This window comes from Populus trichocarpa, chromosome 17 (assembly GCF_000002775.5).
Source record: "Populus trichocarpa isolate Nisqually-1 chromosome 17, P.trichocarpa_v4.1, whole genome shotgun sequence".
NCBI lineage: Eukaryota > Viridiplantae > Streptophyta > Magnoliopsida > Malpighiales > Salicaceae > Populus > Populus trichocarpa.
The window spans coordinates 13699901-13724271 of record NC_037301.2 but is presented as its reverse complement, the minus strand read 5'-3'; the positions used below and the strand labels follow the sequence as shown (position 1 = coordinate 13724271).

Below are 24371 nucleotides of genomic sequence, written 5' to 3'. Positions count from 1 at the left end.
ATATTAAAATAATATTTTTTTTATTTTTAATATTAATATGGTAAAACAAAAAAACAATTAAAAAACAATTTTATATGTTTTGAAATAAAAAATAATTTGAAAGTCACTTAAAACCACGGTGAAACACGTTTAATCAAATCCCGTAGAACATGAGAAGAATCTAGACCCATCGTGGCGTGCAAGTCAAATTTTAATTCCGCACAGCACAGCTTTCAGATACCTTCACCACATTCTATAAATACCTCGTAAAACACGAGAAGAATCTGGACCCATCGTTGCGAGCAAGTAAAAAATTAATTAAAGCCCACCGCACCGCTTTGAGAAACCTTCACCACGTCCTATAAATACCCAACTCCCATCCAACTCCTCTCTCTTGTGATTTTGGATAACCTCTCTCTCTCCTCGAGCTTTGTTTCATTTTTCTTATTTTGCTAAGGTAATTTCTTCTTGAACACCTTTCGTTTCCTTTAATTATTCTCTCTATTCTCTTTAATTAACCTCTGTGGTTTTTTTTTTATCTGTCAAAGTCTGTATTATCAGAGAATTCATCTATGCTTGCCTTTTGGTTGATTGATTAATTGAATTGAACTGCTTAGGGTTTTTACAAGTTGTTGCTTGATTGGGTTTAAGCATCAAGAAATTCTTTATTTCTTCTGTTTTTGTTTTTATTTGAAGAGGATTTGTTCTTTATAATTGCTCTGTTTTGATGCTGGATTGTGCAATCTATGGAGGTGCTAATAATTTTCTTTACAAGTTAATTTGGATTAGTCGAAGACAGTCCTAAGATTAGTGTGTATTAATGATAGAAGTTTGATCTGTCTTTGTTTTATATCTTGAAAAAAAGAACATTTAAAAGATTTTGTTCACTTGAATTTGGGGATTAGGATGATTTCTTTTGCTTAATCTTGTTAGAGTTTTTTAAGTTCTTGCTTGATTAGAATCTGTTTTGATTTCTTTTTCTTAATCTTTTTAGGGTTTTTTTTAAATTGTTGCTTGTTTAGGGTCTGTTTTGATTTCTTTAAGTTTATCATTTTAGGGTTTTCGAAGTTCTTGCTTGATGAGGGTCTATTTAGATTTCTTTTGCTTAATCTTTTCAGCGTTTTTGTTATAGTTTAATTTTTTTCTTAAATCTTTTGATCTTGAATTACAGAGGTACTCATGATTTTTTTCTTTGGGTGTAACAGATGCAGATCTTTGTGAAGACTCTTACTGGCAAGACTATCACTTTGGAGGTTGAGAGTTCTGACACAATTGACAATGTGAAGACAAAGATCCAGGACAAGGAAGGGATCCCACCGGACCAGCAAAGGTTGATTTTTGCTGGAAAACAGCTTGAAGATGGAAGGACCCTTGCTGACTATAATATTCAGAAGGAATCTACTCTGCATTTGGTGCTCCGTCTGCGCGGTGGGATGCAGATTTTTGTCAAGACCTTGACAGGAAAGACAATTACTTTGGAGGTGGAAAGCTCAGATACCATTGATAATGTCAAGACAAAGATCCAAGATAAGGAGGGAATTCCACCAGATCAGCAGAGGCTCATCTTTGCTGGGAAACAACTTGAAGATGGTCGCACCCTTGCAGACTATAATATCCAGAAGGAATCAACTCTGCACTTGGTACTCCGTCTGCGTGGTGGGATGCAGATTTTTGTGAAAACCCTCACTGGAAAAACTATCACCTTGGAGGTGGAGAGCTCGGATACTATTGATAACGTCAAGACAAAGATCCAAGATAAGGAAGGGATCCCACCGGACCAGCAAAGGTTGATTTTTGCTGGAAAACAGCTGGAGGATGGTCGCACCCTTGCAGACTACAATATTCAGAAAGAATCGACTCTGCATTTGGTGCTCCGTCTGCGTGGTGGGATGCAGATTTTTGTCAAGACATTGACAGGAAAGACCATTACTCTCGAGGTGGAAAGCTCCGATACCATTGATAACGTGAAGACAAAGATCCAAGACAAGGAGGGGATCCCACCAGACCAGCAGAGGTTGATCTTTGCTGGTAAGCAGTTGGAAGATGGACGTACCCTGGCAGACTACAATATCCAAAAGGAGTCCACATTGCACCTTGTCCTCCGCCTTCGTGGTGGTTTCTGAGTCGTTATTCTGTGATTGATCCATCTCTTGTCAGTCTGTACTTACTTTTGCAAAGTTGTAGAACTGTTTCTGGTTGAATAAATGTTGAATTGGCCGGAACGAGCATTCTAGTCTCTTGATATACTCGGTGTCTCCAATGCATTTTAGCCCCAATATATAAATCGTTCTTCTTGTATTGATTTTTCTTCTTCCCTCGAAAAATATTTGCTAAATCACATCGTGACGAGGGTATAAATGCAAAGTAAACTTATTCTTCCTAGCTATACGCATAAAAATCTCACAAACCAGTGCTAAAAATTGCAACCGAAAATGAAATGATTGGGATTCAAACCCAAGGATAGCAGCATCTTGTTCCTCTGCCCTGTGCTGTCTCATTACCTGCTTCGCTTCCTATCCCTGTCATCACTCATTACAGATTTGTATAATAAGAAGCATTACTTGAGTACTGATAGCAATGTTATTAAATCTGGCTCATTGAGTTAATTTTTTTTTAAAAAAAAAAAAATTCTTTAAAAACACTTTTTTTTTTAAAAAAAAAACAAGCTCTTAGTGACCTAAATCTTCTGAGAATTTACTTTATATAATTTCATCTGACTTTTTTAATATATAAAAAAAATCAAAACTGGCGTATTTTTTTTTTAAACCATGGCAGTTATTTAGATGGTTTCTAAATGGGCCTGGTTTATTCAAATTCGGCCACATTATCATCCCAATTTTCTGGATTTTAACCACCTCCCCCCGCTGAAGTTATTTGGGCCCATTACCCATTCAAAAACAAATTGCCATGTTTATAAAAAATTTAAAATTCTCAAAAAATTCCGATATCTTAATCCACAAAATAAAAATTAAGAAGAACAAAAGGAGAGAATCTTTGTCCGAGCAAAGAAGAGAGGACGAGAGGAACAAGAAGAAGAAGAAGAAGAAGAAGACGCCAGCCCGATTTTCCAATGGACGCAGCGAAGAAAAAGGCACTGTTTCGATCCAAACTTAACGCCCAAAGGAAAGAGAAGAAAATCGATTCTCCTCTTGTTAGGTACACCCTATTTTGAAATTTCTTTAATTGATTCCATGTAGAGTTTGAATGTAGCAAATAATAGTATCTAAGCATGGGGGGTTAGTGTTTTAAGCTAGAATTTCAGCAGTTTCTAAGAAACCCGTTTTGATATTATGATTCTTTCTCTGGTTTCTGTTTATATTTTTGGATGGTGGGTTTGATGGGTTGGTGTTGCTGAAGTAGTTGTTGAAGTCAAAAAGACTGCAAAATGAGGTTGACGGAATACATGGGTTACCTTGTTTTACTTTTTTGAGTCATTTTCAAGTGAGGGTTTTGATCAAATGAAAAACAAAATGGTGTTATTTGATGTTTATGCTGATGTAACGAAATCGTGGGTTATGTGAGTATATAAAAAAGATGAACTTTTTTTGTACGAGTGTGGTGATGTCGGTTTTAGTTGTGATTGACATTGCGCTTTGGTGTATTATGGAGAAATGGTAGTTGGCTTTTCGGTGGATATGATGGAGAAACAGTGGAGATTCACTTGTGATTTATAATTTCAGCATTATGCTTTTTGTGTTATGATGTTTTGGTTATTTGTCTCTGAGAATTGAGACTTTCAGATGCACATTGTTTATTTTTTTTAAAAAAAAAATCTTTTTATTTATACTCTCTTTTGTTTACTTAACAGAATGAAGTTTTTACCTATATTTCTTTCTTGTACAATATACAGGTACAATGAATTGGATCAACCAGTTTGTAGGGTTTGCGATGTTGTTTTGAAATCTGAATTCCAGTGGGATGCTCACCAAGCTTCTCGTAAACATATTGAGGTAATATAGAGATATCTCAATCCCCTTTTCTGTTACAAATGATTTTTGGATAACACTGTTGGGAAATTAGCCATAATTATAGACATAATAAATTTGGGATACCTCCTGCTTTATAGTGAGAATCTTCTGCTAGGTAAAAGATCTTCGACAATTGAACATGATCCTGTGCTCTTTAGTTAGAAGCTTGAAAACTCCTGAAAATGTGTCTTGGTTGTAGTTGAACTTCAACTTAAGCCATCTCAATAGCAATGTGAAATAAGTAACTCTGGCACTAGAGCGTTATTTCATTCTAATTGGGAAATTTGCCAATAGAAATTTCAAGGTAATAGTGATAGAAATACTTCAGCAAATACTTCTATATATGTATTGCATTCTGCTCCAAGGTATATAGCTACCATTCCTGCTTGAGGATGCATTTCGAATCACATGTGTTTCATTTTTCTGTGTTTCCAGACTGACCATACACTAACTGTTGGGTTATTTTGGACAGGCAATAAATAACATTAAAGCGAATGCAGCTCGATTAAAGAATGTTAACAATGCAAAATCTGAACCCTCTGCAGTGTCAACTGGATCCAAACATGCAGATAATGCTCAGCTACAAGTTGCAAAATCCGAGTCATTGACACAATTGCCCAGACCTCAGTCGGCACTTCCTCCAGATTTTTTTGATAATAAAGAGGCAAAGAGACAAAAAACTGGTACAATAGTACATTTTTTTCTTTTTTTGGTTCATTTAAATTCCTTAGGCAAAATAAATAAATAAATAAATCAAGTGGCCATTATGTCATGGATATGCTTTAATTTATTTTTGAAAATAGAAATAAAGAAAAATGATGCTTTAGTTTAATGATGAGAATAGTGGTACGATAGAAAATATCTTTTTGAATTTTATTGAGAAGCAATATTGACATAGTTTTGTAAAGTATCGCATCTTACTTCAAACAGCGTCATTGTTAAATGGCCCTGCAACTTTAAATGAATGAGAGCCATATTTACATTTCAGATGCAACTGAGGTCTTTGTGAAGGTCTGATATTTGTTTCCTAGCTGTCATTTCCTAGGAATTCCAGGCGAAATTACATAGGCTCTTTTAACATTTTCCTCCTGCATCATGTGTTGATATCTACAAATCTGTTTCCATTACTACCCCTTTCCTTAATTTCCTGCCACCTTTTAGGCACTTAAATTTTATCTTATGCATTATAGATTGTAACCATGCCCTCATTCCTCTCTTCCACCACATAACTCCCCCAAAGACATGATGTTTTCCCTCCTGACTACACCTGCTCCCTTTGCCTGTTTTAACAATCCCCTCTTCAACCTTTTTTTTCCCCTTGCATGCAGTAGTTGATCATTAAACTTCAGTCTAAAAATTGATAAAGATTTTACACATGAAGATAACCTTCAACCTACCACATGATAAATCACTCGCATAATGCTATCCATGCAAATTTCATTTTTTGGGCTCTTCATATACAGTAATTTTAGTTGCATTAGCACCCTCTAATTGCTTTAGCTGATGAAGTCATTAACCTAAAATAGAAACTTTTGTTCCCCGTTTCCCTTCTTTGTCTATGCTAGTTTTCATCATGTTATTGTTGTTTCCATGTTTGCATAGAACCTGTGCTTCTGTCATTCTCAGCAACATGTTCAATGTGTTGTCCTTAAAAGTATTTGGCACTAGCTGTTGGATGAGAATGAACTTTATGACTAAAATATTGCATTTAGGTGCAGATGCTGTCAAGCCATCTGAGCTAGATTCATCTTTAAAGCCAGCCGGTTCTATTCAAACTAAGGCGACACGGTCTCTCTTGGAAGATGAGACTGGTGGATTGCCCAGTGGTAATCATCTGCAGACAAAAAATACTGAGGATGCTCGGGGGATTACAAACACACCCACACCCACACCCACTGAAATTTCTGACTCACAAGCCAAGCAAGGACAAGGAGCTCTTCCTGAAGGCTTCTTTGATAACAAGGAAGCTGATTTACGTGCTCGTGGTATTAAGCCTGTTAAGCCAGATGTCAAGTAAGTTGTCTAATATTGTATCTTATTTGTGGCAATCCTAGTTTCTTTAGACTGATGTTAAATGGGTCCCTTCTTCATTGCGATCTATTTCTTCTGATTCCTGAATATCAAGTTTACTATAGGCATATTCAGTTGATGGTGAGAGAGAGAAAAAGCACAAAATTTTCCATTTTATAGTGAACACAAAGAAACTAGTCACATGCAAAATATGAAGAAGAATGAGAATGGATGTTAAGAACCAATGGGAACTAATGAAACTATTGTTTTCAAAACGTAGTTTTCTTGGTGTCTGTTTATGCAGTGCAGATTTGAAATCTTTAACTGCTAGTTAAACCGAACTGCTGAGTCTCGATATCATGAGTGTACATAAATTTTTGACATTCTCAAACAGTGATCAGTTTTTATATCCTACATGATGAACTCTCTGTTACCCCACTCATTCTCAGTCTTGACCTTCTGGTCTTCTAAGAGGAGTATGCAAACCAGATGACTGTATGTGTGTTTCTTGGAGGGTGCCTTTTCTTCCTTTTTTTTCTTTGCAATAGTACCTCTCATGGAATTCTGTAGTACATTAGAAGTTTTTGTGTAGATATATATTTTGAGATGCCTTACAGTTTCCAGTATCTTGCATCTTCCTTCTGAACTTGCTGCATGCTATGTTTCCTCTTATAGCTCTTCAATGTGTTATTGATATTCTTTCCATTATATTTTTATATTATTTTGGGATGCAACGTACCCTTGTATTTATGTTAAATTCTGGTTAGTGATGAGTACAAGGAATTTGAAAAGCTGATCCAAGGAGACCTGCGAGAGGTGGATGACCGCTTGGAAGAAGAGGAGGTCTGGGCTTATCTATCTTAATACCAATCATTTTAGAATTAGTTCTATTTTCCTTTTAGACACTTGCCAACACAAGAAGCTCAAGTCCTTAATATGTTACATTGTAACTTCAGGTTGATGCAGCTGAAACTATCGAAGAAGCTGAAACATTGGAGCAGAAGTAAGCTCATTTTGGCCAAAATTCATTTTATTCTGTCCTCAATTACATCGTTGTTAAGTTTGGTTGCTAATTATTCCTGCTTCTGCATTCATTTTTTTTTTTTATCTCTATTTTACCAGGGCATACAGAGAAAGAGTTGAATTGTTGAAAAAAAAGAAAATGGAGTTAATGGCTGCCAGGGCGTCCGAACGCAGCAAAGGTTCTGAGGTTGCTAGCAAAGAGTCTAGCCATGAAGATTCATCCAGCGACGATGACAGTGATGTAAATTTTGCAGTTGATTGGAGAGCTCAGCATTTATGAAACGACGTGGAGACATGACAAAATTTTCTGCTGGAGGGGACTGCTACATGCTCATCTTTGTATGGTCATTGTATGGATATTAGTATAGCCTACTTAGTCTTTCCAGATAAAGAGTCCAAAAATTTAACAGCTCTAACAGGGAGCAAAATTTTCCATATTTACTGTATTGTAAATTAGGTTTTTAAACAAACTATTTCAAATATGAATGCTTGTCATAAACTAAAACGGAAGAGAAGGCATGAAGCTTTGTTAGTCTTAGATGAATCATCATTTCAATTATCAGAGATGAATCTGTAAACTTTGAACCCTAACTCTCTCATCAATTGCAATTGAAAATAATCACGTTTATTTTTTCCTACTTTCCCATTTACTATATATAAAATTGCCGCAGACCATGCATGATCATGGATTACAAGCTGGCCGCCGAGTAAGATGAGTCGTTGCCTTGTCACGCTTCAACTTCCGAAGTTCCTAACTTGTGACAAAGGAAACTTGCTATGTGCTCAAACAATTAAATATTTTAGTGAATGGTGGCATGTATTTTCTTCAATTTAGCTGTACATCCAGTTGCTTCGGAGTTCAGAAATCTTAGATGATCAAGTTATCTAAGATTTCGTTAGCAAAGTGGTTTTGACCGGACGACCATGATCATGAACCTGAAGAAACCGGGCTGAAGTTTGATTTTTTTTAACTCCTGCTTAGTAAATGATGAAGAAAACATATTTATTAATTTGGCTTGATTTGAAAAACTCACAACCCAAAGCTTGATTTTAATTAGATTTTAATTTAAACTAGTTTTAATAATATTAACCAATTAATCTTAGATAATTAAATGAATTAGTTCATGATTTAACTAGATTCAGTTAAATCGGTTTAAATTTAATAAAATTATATGAAATAATATTATTTTAATAAAAATATTATCAATAAATTTAGATTTTATTTATTATCGTGGTACCGATTATTTTTAACTTAAAAGTATATTGAAATAATATTTTTTTTATTTTTTAAATTTATTTTTGATCATGAGTATATCATAATAATTTAAAATGTATAAAAAAAATAAAAAAATTAATTTTTTTAAAATATTTTAAAAGGGCTCAGTCTTTTACTGTGGACTGCACAGTGCAGTCCACAGTAAAAGATGAGCTGTTTTTTTTTTCATTTTTTTTTTACACTTTTAGAGTTTTTTTTTGTTTTTTTCTTTTTTTTTGTTAATATTAAATTTTTTTTATTCAGTTATAAGATTTTCATGACACGGATCCCGGGTTTAATATGTTAACATGGTTTGACGAGTTAACCTAGAATTTTTTTTTTGTTTTTTTTTCTTTTTAATTAATTTTTTTCGTTTACTTTAGTTTGTTAATGTTAAATTTCTTTCTATTTAGAAAAAGATAAGCTGATTTTTTTTCATTTTGTTTTACACTTTTAGGGTTTTTTTTTTTTGCTTTTTTTTTTTAATAATTTTTTTATTTTGTTAATGTTAAATTTTTTTTATTCAATTATCAGACTTTCATGACACGGATCCCGGGTTTAACAGGTTAACATGGTTTGACGAGTTAATCCAGAAATTTTTTTTTTGCTTTTTTTTTCTTTTTAATTAATTTTTTTCATTTACTTTAGTTTGTTAATGTTAAATTTTTTTCTATTTAGTTATTAGACTTTCATGACGGTTTTTTTGTTTTTTTTTTTACACTTTTAGGGGTTTTTTTTCTTTTAATAATTTTTTTTGTTAATGTTAAATTTTTTTTATTCAGTTATCAGACTTTCATGACACGGATCCCGGGTTTAATAGGTTAATATGGTTTGACGAGTTAACCTAGAATTTTTTTTCTTTTTAATTAATTTTTTTCTTTTACTTTAGTTTGTTAATGTTAAATTTCTTTCTATTTAGAAAAAGATGAGCTGTTTTGTTTTTCATTTTTTTTACACTTTTAGGGGTTTTTTTTTTTGCTTTTTTTTTTGTTTTTTTCTTTTAATAATTTTTTTATTTTGTTAATGTTAAATTTTTTTTATTCAGTTATCAGACTTTCATGACACGGATCCCGGGTTTAACAGGTTAACATGGTTTGACGAGTTAACCCAGAAATATTTTTTTTGTTTTTTTTATTTTTAATTAATTTTTTTCGTTTACTTTAGTTTGTTAATATTAAATTTCTTTCTATTTAGTTATTAGACTTTCATGACACATATTTCAGGTTTCACGGGTTAACCTGGTTTCACGGGCCGTCAATTTTTTTTTGTTTTTTTCTTTTAATAATTTTTTTTATTTAATTTAGTTTGTTAATGTTAATTTTTTTATTTAGTTATCAAACTTTCATGACACGGATCCCGGGTTTAACGGGTTAACCTAGTTTGACGAGTTAACCCGAAATTTTTTTTCTTTTTAATTAATTTTTTTCGTTTAGTTTAGTTTGTTAATTGACAATAAACTAAAACTGATCAGTATTTCACTTTGCAAGTTCACAGTGAAACGTTGAGCTGTCTTCTTCTTCTTTTTTTTTGTTTTTTTGTTTTTTCTTTGTTTTTTTTTTTTCGTTTTCTAGCCTTTATGGGTTTTTTTTTTTTGCTTTTTTCTTTGTGTTTTTTTCTTTTAATGAATTTTTTTTGTTTAATTTTTTTTGTTAATGTTAATTTTTTTATTTAGTTATCAGATTTTCATGACACTGATCCCGGGTTTGACGAGTTAACCTGAAATTTTTTTTCTTTTTAATTAATTGTAACATATACTAAAAGGGATTAGTGTTTTATTATGGACTGCACAGTGCAGTCCACAGTAAAACACTGATGCTTTAGGTTTTTTTTTTAAGTTGTCTCATTTTTTTTAGCTTTTTTTTATGCCTTTCGGGATTTTTTTTGCTTCTTTCTTTGTTTTTTTTCTTTTAACAAAATTTTTTGTTTAATTTAATTTAGTTTATTAATATTAAATTTTTTTTATTTAGTTATCAGACTTTCATGACACGTTTTCCGGATTTAACAGGTTAACCTGGTTTCACAGGTGAACCCAGTTAATTATGGGTTGACCGTCAATTTTTTTTGTTTTTTTATTTTCATAAATTGTTTTTGTTTAATTTAGTTTGTTAATGTTAATTTTTTTTATTTAGTTATCAGACTTTCATGACACAAATCCTGAGTTTAACGGGGTAACATGGTTTGACGAGTTAACCCGGATTTTTTTCCTTTTTAATTAATTTTTTTTTATTGGTTCAGTTTGTTAATTTTCACTTTTTTTATTTAGTTACCAGACATTCATGACACGAATCTCGGGTTTAACGAGTTAACCTAATTTGACGAGTTGACCTGTAATTTGTTTTTGCTTTTTTTTTCTTTTTAATTTTTTTTCGTTTAGTTTAGTTTGTTAATGTTAAATTTCTTTCTATTTAGTTTTTTTTCTTCTTAGAGGTTTTTTTTCTTTTATTTTTTCTTTTTAATTAATTTTATTTAATTAATTTAGTTTATTAATATTAAATTTTTTTCTAAGTAGTTCTCGACTGATGCCTTTAGTTTTTCTTTTTCTTTTTTTGTTATTTTTATGCCTTTGACTGTGGACTGCACAGTGCAGTCCACATTGAAAAGGATGATGCCTTTTGTTTTTTTCTTTTTAATTAATTTTTTTTGTTTAATTTAAATTGTTAATGTTAAATTTTTTTCTATTTAGTTATCAAACTTTCATGACACGGATTCCGGATTTGACAGGATAACCTGGTTTGACAAGTTAGCCCAGTTAATTCTCGGTTAACCCATTAATTTTTTTTTTCTTTTTAATTATCAAACTTTCACGATGCAAATTCAAGGTATGACGGGTTAACCTGATTTGAAAGGTTAACCCAGTTAATTCATATTTTTTTTCTTTTTCTTCATTAGTTTTTTTTTTCATGTTGGTTTTTTTCTTTGTTTTTTTTATTTTTAACTAATCTATTTAATTATCACACTTTTATGACACGACCTTGCAGTCAGACCCACGTCCAATGCTATTGGGTCTGGTATTGCAGTCCAGACACTTTTATGCTAAGGGTTAACCCAAGTTTAATGTTATTATTAATATTATAAATATTACTTTTGGGTCAAGCGTTTCAACCAAACTTAAGACTCTTGGGTATAACTTTGTAAAAAAACCTAACACTTTTAGATCTTGACTCTTTTTGAAATGCAAAAAATAATTGACCCGTAGCATCACGCGGGCATTTAACTAGTTAGTGCTATTTCTACTCAATGACCTAACCATCCCAAGCCAACGCACTGATACAAAATGACAGACAAATATGTTTTCGAAGAAACACCTGTTCAATTCACTTCTCTTCAATGCTGAGATAGTCGATGCTGAATCAGTTTGACGTGGACATGTCAGGCCAGGGCTAGCATAAGCTGCTCCAGAGGCAAAATTATATTGTTAGAAATGTGGAGATCACCCTTACCCTCCCCTCCTATCAAGACAAATGTCTAAACCTCTGCACTTGTGCTGGAGCCTTATGGCTTATTCTATAGGTTAGTGGTCGCCTGAGGAAATTATTCTCAAGGGCTTGGCTACATGAAGTTATTTCTTAGCCCTTCATGTTTGAAAAATCTATAAGTTAGTCCATTGACTCTTGTTGATGTTTATCATGGCAGAACATAATTTAAATTTTTATGAACCAGAGTAGTATTATTAAATCCAACCTAATCTGATAACTTGATAACCTGTCAACTCAGACCTTGCTCATATTGGATTTCAAATTAAATTGAGTGAAAATCAACTTGGTTAAACTTGATTTACTTGGTGAGTCAATGCATGATCCGGTCAAAATTTAATTTAATATAAAAATAATTCAAAACAACGTGGTTTTAACTTAAAAAACTCAAAATGATATTTTTTGAGTTAATCCAAGTTAACATGTTTAACTTGTTACTCGAGTTTTGGGCCGGGTTTAATAACTTTGAGTGAGAGTGTTAGAGAAAAAGTGAAAACTAATTGTTTTTTTTTTTATTATTATTATTTCTAAAGACAACAATCAACAAGAATTAAGGGGATATAATTTAAAGGTTTTTAAAAATTAGGGATTAAGATAAAAAGATATAGCTGCATACAACACTCCCCACTCTAGTATTATCGAATCAGTAGTGTGTCGGGCTTAAAAAGATTAGCTTCACAAGTGTTCTAAAAAGGTATGTTGGTGACGAGTGCTATCTCTTACTTTTGAATTTTGATTACTTTTTTTTTTTTTTTCCTCATGGCTCGTGTGTTTACATGTTGCTTTTATTAGGTTTTGGCTTAATTCGTGCAGTCTTTTCGAATTAGAGAAGAAAAGTTCGAGGTTCTATCTTCTTCAATTCTTCTTTTATGTAAGGGTCGAAGAGTAGGTTCAAGCTCTCCAAGTTGTACAGATGGAAAGTCTAATGAGAATTCTTTTTTTTTTTTTTAACTTAAATGATAATTAATTATATATTTTTTTGCATTATCATCTCGGATATGAATTTGACTTGAAATTAAGTACTTAAAATGCAAGGATTTTTTTTATGAATATACTAATGATGTGTTTATGTATAAATAACCTTTCTATTTCTTTTAAATGAAAGTTTTAATTACTATTTAACAACCAACTTATCATTATTTATTTTAATATAATAAATAAATTAATGTTTGAACAGGTAATCTCTTATAAATTCTATAAGTTATTTTGATTGTTCCTCGACCTAAAAGATTTAATTTTTTTTGCTGAAAGATTTTTTTAAATGAATTTTTAAAAAATCACGAATCAAACCATTTATACCTACTTTGATAAAACAAACACAAGCCTCTTCATAACTCATCATAACAAACTCAAAAAAGAACAGAAAAAAGAAAAAAAAAAAGGAAGAGAGAAGGCCTAACCAGAAATTCTTAAGAGATCGATTAGGTAGTTGAATTGGCAACTTAATTTATTCAATCTATGGGCTACCATGAAGAAAAAAGTCTTAATTAACAAGAGTTTGTTGCCAGCATTAGCAAATCAAGTGGGCTGGCAACTTGGTTGTGCTTTGTGCCCTGTGACACTGCAGATCGATTCCCAACTCAGACTAAGCTTGTGGTTCTTAATTTATTCATCTCACTATAATGTCAGTGCTGTAGTAAATTAATCCAACAATTGCACGTATGATGATAGCAAAATAACTGTTAATTTTCAGAAAGCTGGTGGACACTGTCATGGCAACCGGCTTCAAAGCCGATCCCTACATGAAAGAAATCCCCCTTTCGAGATTGATGTTAGCTACTAAATACTATTTTAATCTCATAATCCAGACGCATAAGCACAATGACTTATTACCTAAACATTTTGAACTTCTCTGATTATGATAATATGCAACCAAAACAAAGTTGGGCTTTAATTCGACGTTAATCTCCAACTGTGACAAATTATCTCAGTGGGGTGGCACTAAACTCAAGCGAAACCTCACTGTGATGTATGACTAGGAGGAGGGGAGGTAAGCAAACTTGGAAAGGAAGTGCACTTGTGGAAATGGAACTATCTATATCTCGACAAAATGTTTGATGGAAGCTAGCTCCAGTGGGATGCATAAAAAATCGAATATGCCAAATGTATTTGAAAAAAAAACAAAGGAAAGCATGTGAACCTCTGGTTTTACTATTATTTTTTGTAATATAATGTTCATATCATTAAGTCTATAAGTGTTTGTAAAAGGTTTTCGATTCAATATTCTAGTTCAAAGATTAGGTTATCAATAGGACAACTTTCCATTAATTAATTAACTCTTTCCACTGTAAAGAGTTGAATTATTAATTTTAAAAAAAATTCATTTGCTAAAATCCATCCATAGCAAGCTAATTAGAAATCAAATTGTATTGAGATTTATAGGCCACTTGGAAAAGATTAAAAAAAAAACTATCTATATGGGATACGCATGAATATGAGCAAATTATTTTTTTTCAAATTTTCTCTTAATTAACTTATTTACTTAATTTATTATTTTCATGTGGACTCAAGCTAGTATCTCAGTTAACGTACTAATATTTGAATGGAAGTTATTTGTTGACAAAATTAGGGTTTCAGCTTGATCTTCTTGTTTCTTTCTCCTTTATTGGCTTTATTATGGATGATGGAGAAAAGATCCTTGTGCGAGCCCTTTGTTTTTAATCCCCCCAGTATTTAGTATTCTGTAGACCTATTTTTTAATTGAAAATAAAATTCTATCCAGAAAAAAAAAAAAAAAAAAAGGAGGAAAAACAGTGCCTAAATTTGACTCAAGTTCGTAGTTGAATTTAAAAAACAAAGTATGCATGAATTCGGAATTTTCCACCAAAATTCCCTTCCAAATGCCTCGAATCAAGAACATTTTACACATTTTCTCCTCTTAATTGAAGATTTGAGCCATGTTCTTGTAATTCTAACAAGGAATTAGTCGAATTGAAAAATTTATACACGTTACACTTGTTTTAGGTCATTATAACCAGGATAAATCCCACGTAGTTATCATCATCAATATTGAGTTGAAGTCAACCCAAACCTCAATTCCAGTTGCTTAAACCCTGTTTCACCAGGCCGCCATCTTGCTTAGCTGCCGCCGCCACTACCACCACCGAAGCTAACAATTCAAAGTTTCTAATCAATTCTCTAGTCATCATGTCCAGTAGTGATTGTGATATAATTGACATAATTTTTCTTTTTTAAAAAAAAGTCAAAAGTTTCAATTTTTATGTAACAAATTTGATATTCTGGTTAACGTTTTGTCATTGTTTTGGGATAAAAAATAAAATAAAATGCTGGAGACATATTTGTTTATATTTTTTATTTTAAAAATATATAAATTCATTTTTAAAACAATCTCAAAGATAAAATCATTTTATATCTTTATTTTTATTTACTTCATTAAACATTTTCCGTACTTACCATGTTTTTCCATAAGCTTTCGTACTATTTCCGTCTCTTCTATGTTTTATTATTTTTAATTACACATAAACGTTGCTCGACCACATATATAATTATTGAAAATCAAAGTCAATCTATACATTGAAAATGAAACACACAGCAAAGATGAAGCAATCCGGCGAAACATTCCACAATCGGCCCGGAGAAATTAACGTGATTTTTATCCGATCCAGCAAGAAATGGGACGAGGGTAGGTTTTGATGTCGACAGGACACACCATTGCCATTATCATTGAAGATGAGGATGATGTCGTTAATTAACACAAAGCATCATGCATGCCTAAAAGAATTGCATTAATTATCACAGTTTAATACTAGATTTAATGAATGATTTGTCACAAATTAAACCACACGAATTAGAGACAATGTTAGTGCTGTAATAAACTCATTTTTTCTGGATCTTATCTCATTTGGTAATTATGATTCGATTCATCAAACCAATTCTTTTCTATTTATTACAAAACCCTTTCAGTACGTGTTAATAACATTAAATAAATAAATAAATGTTCTTCCGAAACTTCTTTCTTTCTAATTATTAAGAAAAACATAAACAAAAAAATAAAACACTCTCCTATCCCGATTTTAGATTCAAATTTAATAAGAGAGATTTAATATATATATATATATATATATATATATATGTAGACACACCCTATATATATATATTATCTCAAAAGCCACGCCATTAATTAAACATTAGCAAAAGAACAAATATTTAGATGTATGCCATCTTTTAGCCTATAAATAGCGTAATCTCCAATACAAAAATCCATGACTCCCAAAACAAAGCAAAAGAAAATCTTCATCACCATCTTCCATAAAACACTCAATCTTTATCAAGCAACCCAATCATCATCAACAACAATCCACTCCAAAAACTTAGTTTCAAAATCTCCAAAACCTCCATTTTCCAACGTCGTATCACTCACCATATTTCCCTCGTGATCCCTTTGAAAAAGTAGTTCGCATTGTACAGTCCTTTCCTTCTCAACTTGCACCGCGCGCACCCTTTTCTCCAACCCTCTCTCTCGAGCTCTCCTCTGTATAAGGAGCGCTTGTCTTTTTTCCTGTTGAAGCCCGAAAGGGTTGCTGTGATTCATAACATGGATGGTCATGGCAATCACAGAGAGAGAAACAAGAAAGAGGATTCGGACGATGATGGAGAAGAGGAATATGAAGTGGAAGATTTGAAAGACAGGATAAAATCTTCAAGAGGGAGTCGATTTAATTTGATAGAGAAGGAGTTTGGACTCGTTAATAATAATGGGTCGTCGTCGATGACAAGTTGGAGGAGAAAACTGAGTCGTGAATCGGTCATTAATGGTATTCGTTATGTCTCCTCAGGTTTCGTTATCCATCCTGATAATAGGTGAGTCATTTTCTATCCTTAATTAATCTAGTATTCTATAATTAGAAATGTTTCCTTTATCACTATGATTTTTGTTATTAAAAAAATAAATTTATTAAACACTAATTAGCTAAAATTAGTGGACGAGATTCATAATTAATGCTGTGAATAAAGAGGAAATGTATAGGCTGTTATTTGCTTTGGGTTAGCCTCTTGATAGAAGTCACAAGTAAATAGGAAATAAAAATATATTTAATTGAAAAATAAAATATAAATATATAAAATAAATCTATTTTGAGTTTTTATACTTTACGAATATATGTTTTCTTATTCCATTATCTTCTATTCTCTAATCTTAAAACAATCTATTATAGTTTAAGAAATTTAATAATTATACATAATCATAAGGTCAATAATTAATATAAGCTCACATAATTATATTGCGACGAAAGCGGCTAGCCTTAGCATTGAGTTTTATGTCAAGGTTATTTTTCTTTAACGAATGTTGATTCACGATTTGGATCTCATTTTTTTCAAAATATGAATCTATTATTTTATTCAAAACAATTCATTTTTTTTTGTTTAAACTTGATAAAGTATAAATTGGATCAACTAAATTGGAGCTTAACACATTAAATTTTAAATCATACGGGTGAATATAAAAAATAATTTCAATCAAAACTTAGCTTGGGTTGAGTTTGAATACCAAGACAACTCCACGAGCCAAATCAATACTTGCTGGTTTGTATTTAGAAGCTGGTGGGCATATGTGGCCCATCAGGACTGAGGAGGGTCCATTTGTGAACATTGGAATGAGAAGCACATGTAGTCCACCTCTCACGATGGCCTCAGTTGGATTGTTCATGCCCTATACGCCCTGGTAGGCTTCTCTAGTGCATGAAGGTCATGGACCATTGAGATGGAGCATGCAGTCGCGACAAGTGTGGTGCCCCTAGCTCCTGCCTGGGTTTGATGTGTTGTCATGCCTTTGTTCTTATGTATAGACAGCATAGTTGATGTATTCAGTTCTGCTGTCTTTGTTGTTTTACTGCATTTCATCCAACTATGTTAAGATATATTTCCAGTGATCAGTTGTTGGTCACAGTGATGAGCACATTGATAATTGTATATGAAGTGCAAAATCAAAGGCACCCTTAAATGGAACACTGTGGTTAAAACAATGCAGGTGGTATCGAGCATGGACAAAATTCATTCTATTATGGGCAGTCTACTCTTCCTTCTTTACACCAATGGAGTTTGGTTTCTTCAGAGGATTACCTGAGAACCTCTTCATATTGGACATTGTTGGACAGGTTGCTTTCCTTCTTGATATCATCTTACAATTCTTCATTGCCTACAGAGATAGTCAGACTTATCGTACGGTCTATAAGCGCACTCCTATTGCTCTTCGGTCAGTTCTCTCATCTTCCATGCATATTTACTGTCATACACAACGTTTCTTTGCTTGCCTTTAGGTTGAAAGCTGTTCAGTGAGATTCATCGATGTTCACTGCCTAAGTAGATACAAGCCTAGTACTTTTTTTTTGGCTTGATTTGGGTCTGCTTCTCTAGAATATTTTGCTAATGTGCGTCACTTATTCTCCTTTTTTTTTCCAGGTATTTGAAATCTCATTTTATCATTGATTTGCTTGCTTGCTTGCCTTGGGACATCATCTACAAGGTATTAGTTTCATTAGAAGCATGATAGAACATTTTGTTGATAATGAAACTAGTTGAAAAATAATTTGCAGTATATCATGGATATCTGAAGGCTTGAATGTTGCAATAGTGATCGAGTCTAGGTCTCATAATCATCATGGGATTTTTCGTTTAATACAGGCTTGTGGACATAGAGAAGAAGTGAGGTATCTCTTATGGATTAGGCTAAGTAGGGTGCGGAAAGTAACTGATTTTTTCCAAAAGATGGAGAAGGATATACGAATAAATTACCTTTTTACAAGGATTGTAAAGCTTATAGTAGTAGAACTCTATTGCACGCACACGGCGGCCTGCATTTTTTATCATTTGGCTACTACTCTTCCATCTTCTCAAGAAGGGTATACTTGGATTGGAAGTTTGAAAATGGGTGATTATAGCTATACAAGCTTCAGGGAGATTGATATCTGGAAGCGGTACACAACATCTCTATATTTTGCCGTCATCACTATGGCAACTGTTGGTGAGTTACTTCTTACTTTAAAGACAACCTGAATTTTATGGTTTTCTCATTTTGTTTATATCACTATATGAATTATCAAATTGATATGAATTACAACGTTCACTTCCATAACAAAAAGGCGATTAATATTTAATGAGAAAAGGTGAAGTATTGACCTATTGAATTGATGATGTTGGCTCAAATCTGCAGCATAGCTGACCCCTCAAAAAGTGTTGTCTCACATTAACGTTCTTAGCCTCGTGGTGTGTTTTGCCTTGAGGAGAGAGGTGGTACTAAGAACTTATAAGCCTCGTAATCCCTTATTTCTAGCTGATGTGGGATATTGGTATCATCAGGGGTCCAACAGCATGAATGCCATAATCATTGATGTGTCATCTGTGCGAATCTTCTTAGTTGAGTTTAGACTGATTCATTTTGTTTAATACTTTTATTTATGATCATCTGTAATGCATAAGGTTTCAGTTAAGTTGGTTGTGTTTTTACATCTACCATGTTTGAAGAGTCTCTCCTGCTGTATACCCGAGTTTTGTTGGGGTCTAAAACTATACGGTCTAATAAGTCTGCTCTTTCTGCCACAGGTTATGGAGATATACATGCTGTTAACTTGAGGGAAATGATATTTGTAATGATCTATGTGTCCTTCGACATGATTCTCGGTGCTTATTTGATCGGAAATATGACAGCATTAATAGTAAAAGGTTCGAAGACAGAAAAGTTCAGGGATAAAATGACAGATCTCATCAAATATATGAATAGAAATAGACTTGGAAAGGACATCCGAAATCAGATCAAAGGCCATGTTCGCTTACAGTATGAGAGTAGCTACACTGAGGCTTCTGCTCTGCAGGATCTCCCCATCTCTATTCGTGCAAAGGTAAAGAACACATCGAGATATTTCTTCCTTTTCTTTTCAGTTTTTCTTTATAGTATTGGATTTCGCGGATACGAACTTTGAGCTTTAGTTAAAAAGAGGAGTACAGATAACAATGTCTCCTTTTCTAACACTACCGTTTTACAGAAGATTTGTCTCGCTTCTTAATAGAAGCACGACTTTGTGAATATAACATTCATTTTCTAAAGATTAGGATACTGGTTTGGTGCTGGATGAAATATTCAAATTTGTTTTGTGTTTCGAAAATAAGGGTTAGTTTTGACATTAAGTCATGCATGTGGATTGTTGAATCACTATGTCTGTGGTTCCTCTTCTGCTTGTTTAGAGTTTGTCCAGAAATTTTAAGCTTATAATAATTTGTTGATTATTCTTTGCAGGTTTCCCAAACTTTGTACACAGAATATATCGAAAAGGTTCCCTTACTTAAGGGTTGCTCTGCAGAATTTATTAATCAAATTGTAAGTGCTTTTTCTCTCGCATTATATTCCATTGATGATAATTGAGATTGAAGATTCAGAAAGTTCCAAATAGTGGAGCAACAATAAAATAGTAAAGCTTAAAATGCTACTTCTTGTTTCTGTGAAATCATGGATTTCATTGCCAAATCACTGTTGCAAGTTAAAGGTTAAATTAAATCTTGACATCATTGATGGTCACAAACTGTACTAGGCTCGGACTTTGATGTACTTTCAGGAATAATCTATCTTTTTGTACCATGTTGCATGGTGATGAACATGAGAGGTGGACTTGACTTGACATGCTTTTGAAATCTTCCTCTTGTTTCTTTTGCTTCGGACAGGTCAATCTTCCTCACCAGTGCATTGCTTAGTCTACCTTGCTCATATGCAAACACTTGTTATTTCTCTTACTCTGTGCCACTAAAAAATTCTCATGCATTATTCTCCATGTTGTATGTTTTGTGTTGCAATACTACTCATCCATTATAGGAGCCACACCTCTTCTGTTCTCATATTTCCATTTCTTTTGTTCTTGCAGGTCATCAGGCTTCACGAGGAGTTTTTTCTCCCTGGAGAAGTAATTATGGAGCAGGGAAATGTGGTAGATCAACTTTACTTTGTCTGTCATGGTGTGCTGGTACGATTCTGTATCCAACTGTCACTAAGTTTCATTATATGATACGATTCGTTAAAACTATGGTGATGCTTTCATATATAGCCTCTCATTAACTGGGAATAATGTTGTAGACATGCTGTTATTTCTATGATTCGGCTATTGGATCAACTTTTGTGTTTTTGAGTGGTTTGCATAGGATACATACCTTCATGTTTTCAGCACATAAGCATGATCACTTCCTTCTTTCTCCTGGGTGCAGGAAGAGGTTGGGATAGGGCAGGATGGATCAGAAGAAACTGTCAAACTCTTGCCACCTAACAGCTCATTTGGAGAAATTTCTATCCTTTGCAACATCCCCCAGCCTTATACTGTTAGAGTTTGTGAATTATGTCGGCTTCTACGGATCGATAAACAATCTTTCTCGAACATACTTGAAATTTACTTTTACGATGGACGCAAAATTTTGGACAACCTTTTAGAGGTAATTCAACTCTGTTAATATGCACCTTCTTCTAACTCATATTCATGTTTTTATTTTCCTTCCATATCATTGTGAAACCAGTATCAGATTATTGATATAGGTCTATATTTGACGTAAAGGGATTATTTGCATGTTCATTAAGAGTCTAAATCAAGGAAATTTGACAGGGGAAAGAATCTAATCTTCGAGATAAGCAATTGGAATCAGATATTACATTTCATATTGGAAAGCAAGAAGCTGAACTTGCTTTGAGGGTTAATAGTGCAGCTTATCATGGAGACCTTTATCAGCTGAAGGGCTTCATCCGAGCAGGAGCTGATCCCAATAGAACAGATTATGATGGAAGATCACCCTTGGTATGGGAAACGCTGATCAAGTATATGACTGCTCTCATTTTACTTCATTTCTTATCATTTTTTGTATTGTCTAAATCATAAAATATAAAAAAAAAACACCTCTAATGCTGGCACATTTCATGTGGCTTATTACCAGAGGTGGGTGAGCTTTCATATCATATTTTGTGCCATACAACTGCAAAAGTGTGCTTGTCTTTTTTCCTTTTTAATAATTTTTTTGCTTCTAAGCTACTTTCTCCAGTACTTGAGCAAATTTATATTTTGTAAAGGTAGATTAAGAGAGTGAAAGAAATGCTTTATCTGAAACTAGCTAGCATTGTTTCCAACAGCATCTTGCAGCATCTAGAGGTTATGAAGATATCACACTTTTCCTTATTCAAGAAGGAGTTGACATTAACATCAAAGGTAATTTGCTTATATTAGTGGTTTGATGTCTTACTGAAGAATTTAAATTGATGCTATTATATAATTCTTTTACAGATAAATTTGGAAACACCCCCTTGTTGGAAGCTATAAAGAATGGACATGATCGAGTTGAGTCTTTACTTTTTAAACAAGGGGCTATCTTGAACATAGATGATGCTGGTAGTGTTCTGTGTAGAGCTGTTGCAAGAGGGGATTCAGATTTTCTTAAAAGAATTTTGTCCAATGGAATTGATCCAAACTCTAAAGACTACGATCATCGAACTCCACTTCATGTAGCTGCTTCAGAAGGATTATATTTGATGGCAAAGCTGCTGATAGAAGCTGGAGCTAGTGTTTTCTCAAAGGACAGGTAGACCTGATATTCATTTTGCTGATCAGTCATTTCATAACTAGACCTGCTTTTATAGCATTGATCTACTTTGAGGGTTAATATAGGCTTATTAGTAGATGAATAAAGCAAAGGTCTGACCCTACTCGGAGATCTCTTCAAACTTTGTTCGATTGGCTTAGAGTGTCTTCGCCTCTTGGGGCAAATTCTCCGTCACTTTCAATGCTCTCAGTTCCTTTTTTCCCCGAGACAATCTCTCAACATTAAGATGTTGACCCGTTTTTCTTTTCTTTTCTGATTCCTCTCAATGACCAAAACAAAGGATTCTTTTATTGAAGCTTTTCCTCAGATTTTTGTTTCCTCTCCTTATCTTTCTAGGGCTCAAATAGTGGCAAACAGGGCAGTATTTAACTTACATGTTACAATCACATGGAGAGACACTTTGTGTGTTATAATCAGTTTTAGAGAATGAGTACATTGTTCTGATCACCGACCTCTTCTTTGCCTATTTCAACTCCATAGATGGGGCAACACTCCACTTGACGAGGGCCGGATGTGTGGGAGCAAGAAATTGATCAAGCTGCTAGAAGAAGCAAAATCTTCTCAGAAATTGGAATTCCATTATGGCACCCATGAGACCACAGGTATTTCTAATACTCTGTGGACAGCTTCTATTATGCTCATAGAAACTGAAATTTTCTTGATTCACATGACCAAAAAGCTGGCAAAATGGATTCCAAACAGATTGTTGAGAAAAGATTTATTAAATAATTATAAAAAAGAATAATTAATATAATGCTAATGTAAAGAACTGTCTGTGGGGAAAAGATTTAGTTGAAAATTTTAAGAACAGTGGTCAAATTTAAGGGAGAGGGCTGTGTATGATGGTTCGGTCTGCTCAAGGATGTCATGCTTATTTTATGTAGATGCACTGGACCAGACTTGAATTTTGAACTGGGATGATTTCTCCGATCATATCTTGATTGGGTAGTCTAAAATGTATGATATAGAACATGGTTGTTCTGCTTGAACCTTGTCTTCTTTACGGGTCCGACACATTGGTCGAATGTAGCTGAATGAAGCAATTGTTGGTGATTGATCTAGCAACTCAAACATTTGAGATGCCTATCACAGAGAAGAGATGGGCATCTCTTATTGTTAATGCTTGAATTTAGATGCCTAAGAACAGGATATATATTTTGTCTTAGTAAAGTTAATGACAACTACTGTTGCCAATTGCAGAAAAAGTACTCCCAAAGAAATGTACAATTTTCCCTTTCCATCCATGGGCAGAAGAACAGAGAAGACCTGGAGTGGTGTTATGGGTCCCAAACACCATGGAAGAGCTTGTAAAAGCAGCATCAGAGCAGCTACAGTTTCCTGATGGTTCTTGTATATTGTCAGAAGATGCAGGTAAAATTCTTGATGTAAACATGATTGATGGTGGCCAGAAGTTGTATCTAACTAGTGATCAAACACATTACTTATCTTGAATGTTGTGCAGTATCGTAGCCTAGTTTTGTATCATCTCTGTATCTGAGTTTTTGTTCCTGCTGCGTGCCTACATTCATAGAAGTTAAATAAATGCTTCTCATATTCATTAGAATTTCAGATTCTGCAAAGATATGCTTCAAAGACTCCATTCTATGCGCTGAGGTTTACACTATATAACATGGCAATAGCAACATTTAAGCCCTTGGAAACTTCTTTCAACAGCAGTCGGCACCAAAACTCTTCAAGAACATCACTAAATGTGTTGTTCTGTGCCATAATTACAATTACCAGTGCTGACAGAGTTAAGAACACTATTAACAAGTAAAACACAGGTCACTCATGAGAAAAATAAAATAAGAACCTCTTACTGTAGTGCAAAGCTGCTAAAGCCCAAAGTGAAGAATACTCTTATCCCATCTACCCAGAAATATTATCTTAATCATAGAGGAAATAAGCAGTAAAGCTCTTCTGCAAGTTTAAGTTCGTGTGGAGTACTAGGTGTTAAAATAACAAGACGACGACTTGTTCAACCAATCTGCATATTTTACATTTCACTCTCAGCACATCAAAGAAATTTATTACACGGATTCAGTTGAAATGAAGCTTTCAACTTGACTAATTAGTATTAAACTC

The 24371-nt window shown here is 33.4% G+C and overlaps 3 protein-coding genes across 5 annotated transcripts; all 3 read left to right on the top strand.

Annotated features, from left to right (window-relative positions):
• Window positions 1–270: 270 nt before the first annotated feature.
• On the top strand, window positions 271–2201 carry LOC18106588 (polyubiquitin). The gene is made up of 2 exons (XM_006372457.3): window positions 271–436; window positions 1185–2201. Exon 2 carries the CDS (start codon window positions 1185–1187, stop codon window positions 2100–2102), a length of 918 nt encoding a protein of 305 aa, XP_006372519.1. The 5' UTR covers window positions 271–436; the 3' UTR covers window positions 2103–2201.
• A 580-nt stretch (window positions 2202–2781) lies between these two features.
• LOC18106589 (protein ABA AND ROS SENSITIVE 1) lies at window positions 2782–7613 on the top strand. Of its 2 annotated transcripts, none has more exons than XM_006372458.3 (7): window positions 2782–3135; window positions 3830–3929; window positions 4420–4630; window positions 5666–5960; window positions 6725–6800; window positions 6914–6960; window positions 7080–7613. In XM_006372458.3, the coding sequence occupies exons 1-7, from the start codon at window positions 3050–3052 to the stop codon at window positions 7258–7260; spliced, it is 996 nt and encodes a 331-aa protein (XP_006372520.1). In that variant the 5' UTR covers window positions 2782–3049; the 3' UTR covers window positions 7261–7613. The 2 variants fall into 2 exon arrangements, with proteins under 2 accessions (XP_006372520.1, XP_024444787.1); XM_024589019.2 differs by having other exon boundaries at window positions 2784–3135; window positions 5660–5960.
• Window positions 7614–15889: 8276 nt separating this feature from the next.
• Window positions 15890–23866, top strand: LOC18106590 (potassium channel SKOR). Of its 2 annotated transcripts, XM_006372459.3 has the most exons (13): window positions 15905–16529; window positions 17695–17919; window positions 18126–18189; window positions 18348–18687; window positions 19266–19561; window positions 19957–20037; window positions 20576–20674; window positions 20913–21134; window positions 21302–21490; window positions 21820–21895; window positions 21971–22265; window positions 22767–22888; window positions 23487–23866. In XM_006372459.3, the coding sequence occupies exons 1-13, from the start codon at window positions 16264–16266 to the stop codon at window positions 23735–23737; spliced, it is 2526 nt and encodes an 841-aa protein (XP_006372521.2). In that variant the 5' UTR covers window positions 15905–16263; the 3' UTR covers window positions 23738–23866. The 2 variants fall into 2 exon arrangements, with proteins under 2 accessions (XP_024444120.1, XP_006372521.2); XM_024588352.2 differs by lacking the exons at window positions 22767–22888; window positions 23487–23866 and having other exon boundaries at window positions 15890–16529; window positions 21302–21510; window positions 21971–22156.
• The last annotated feature ends 505 nt before the right edge of the window (window positions 23867–24371 follow it).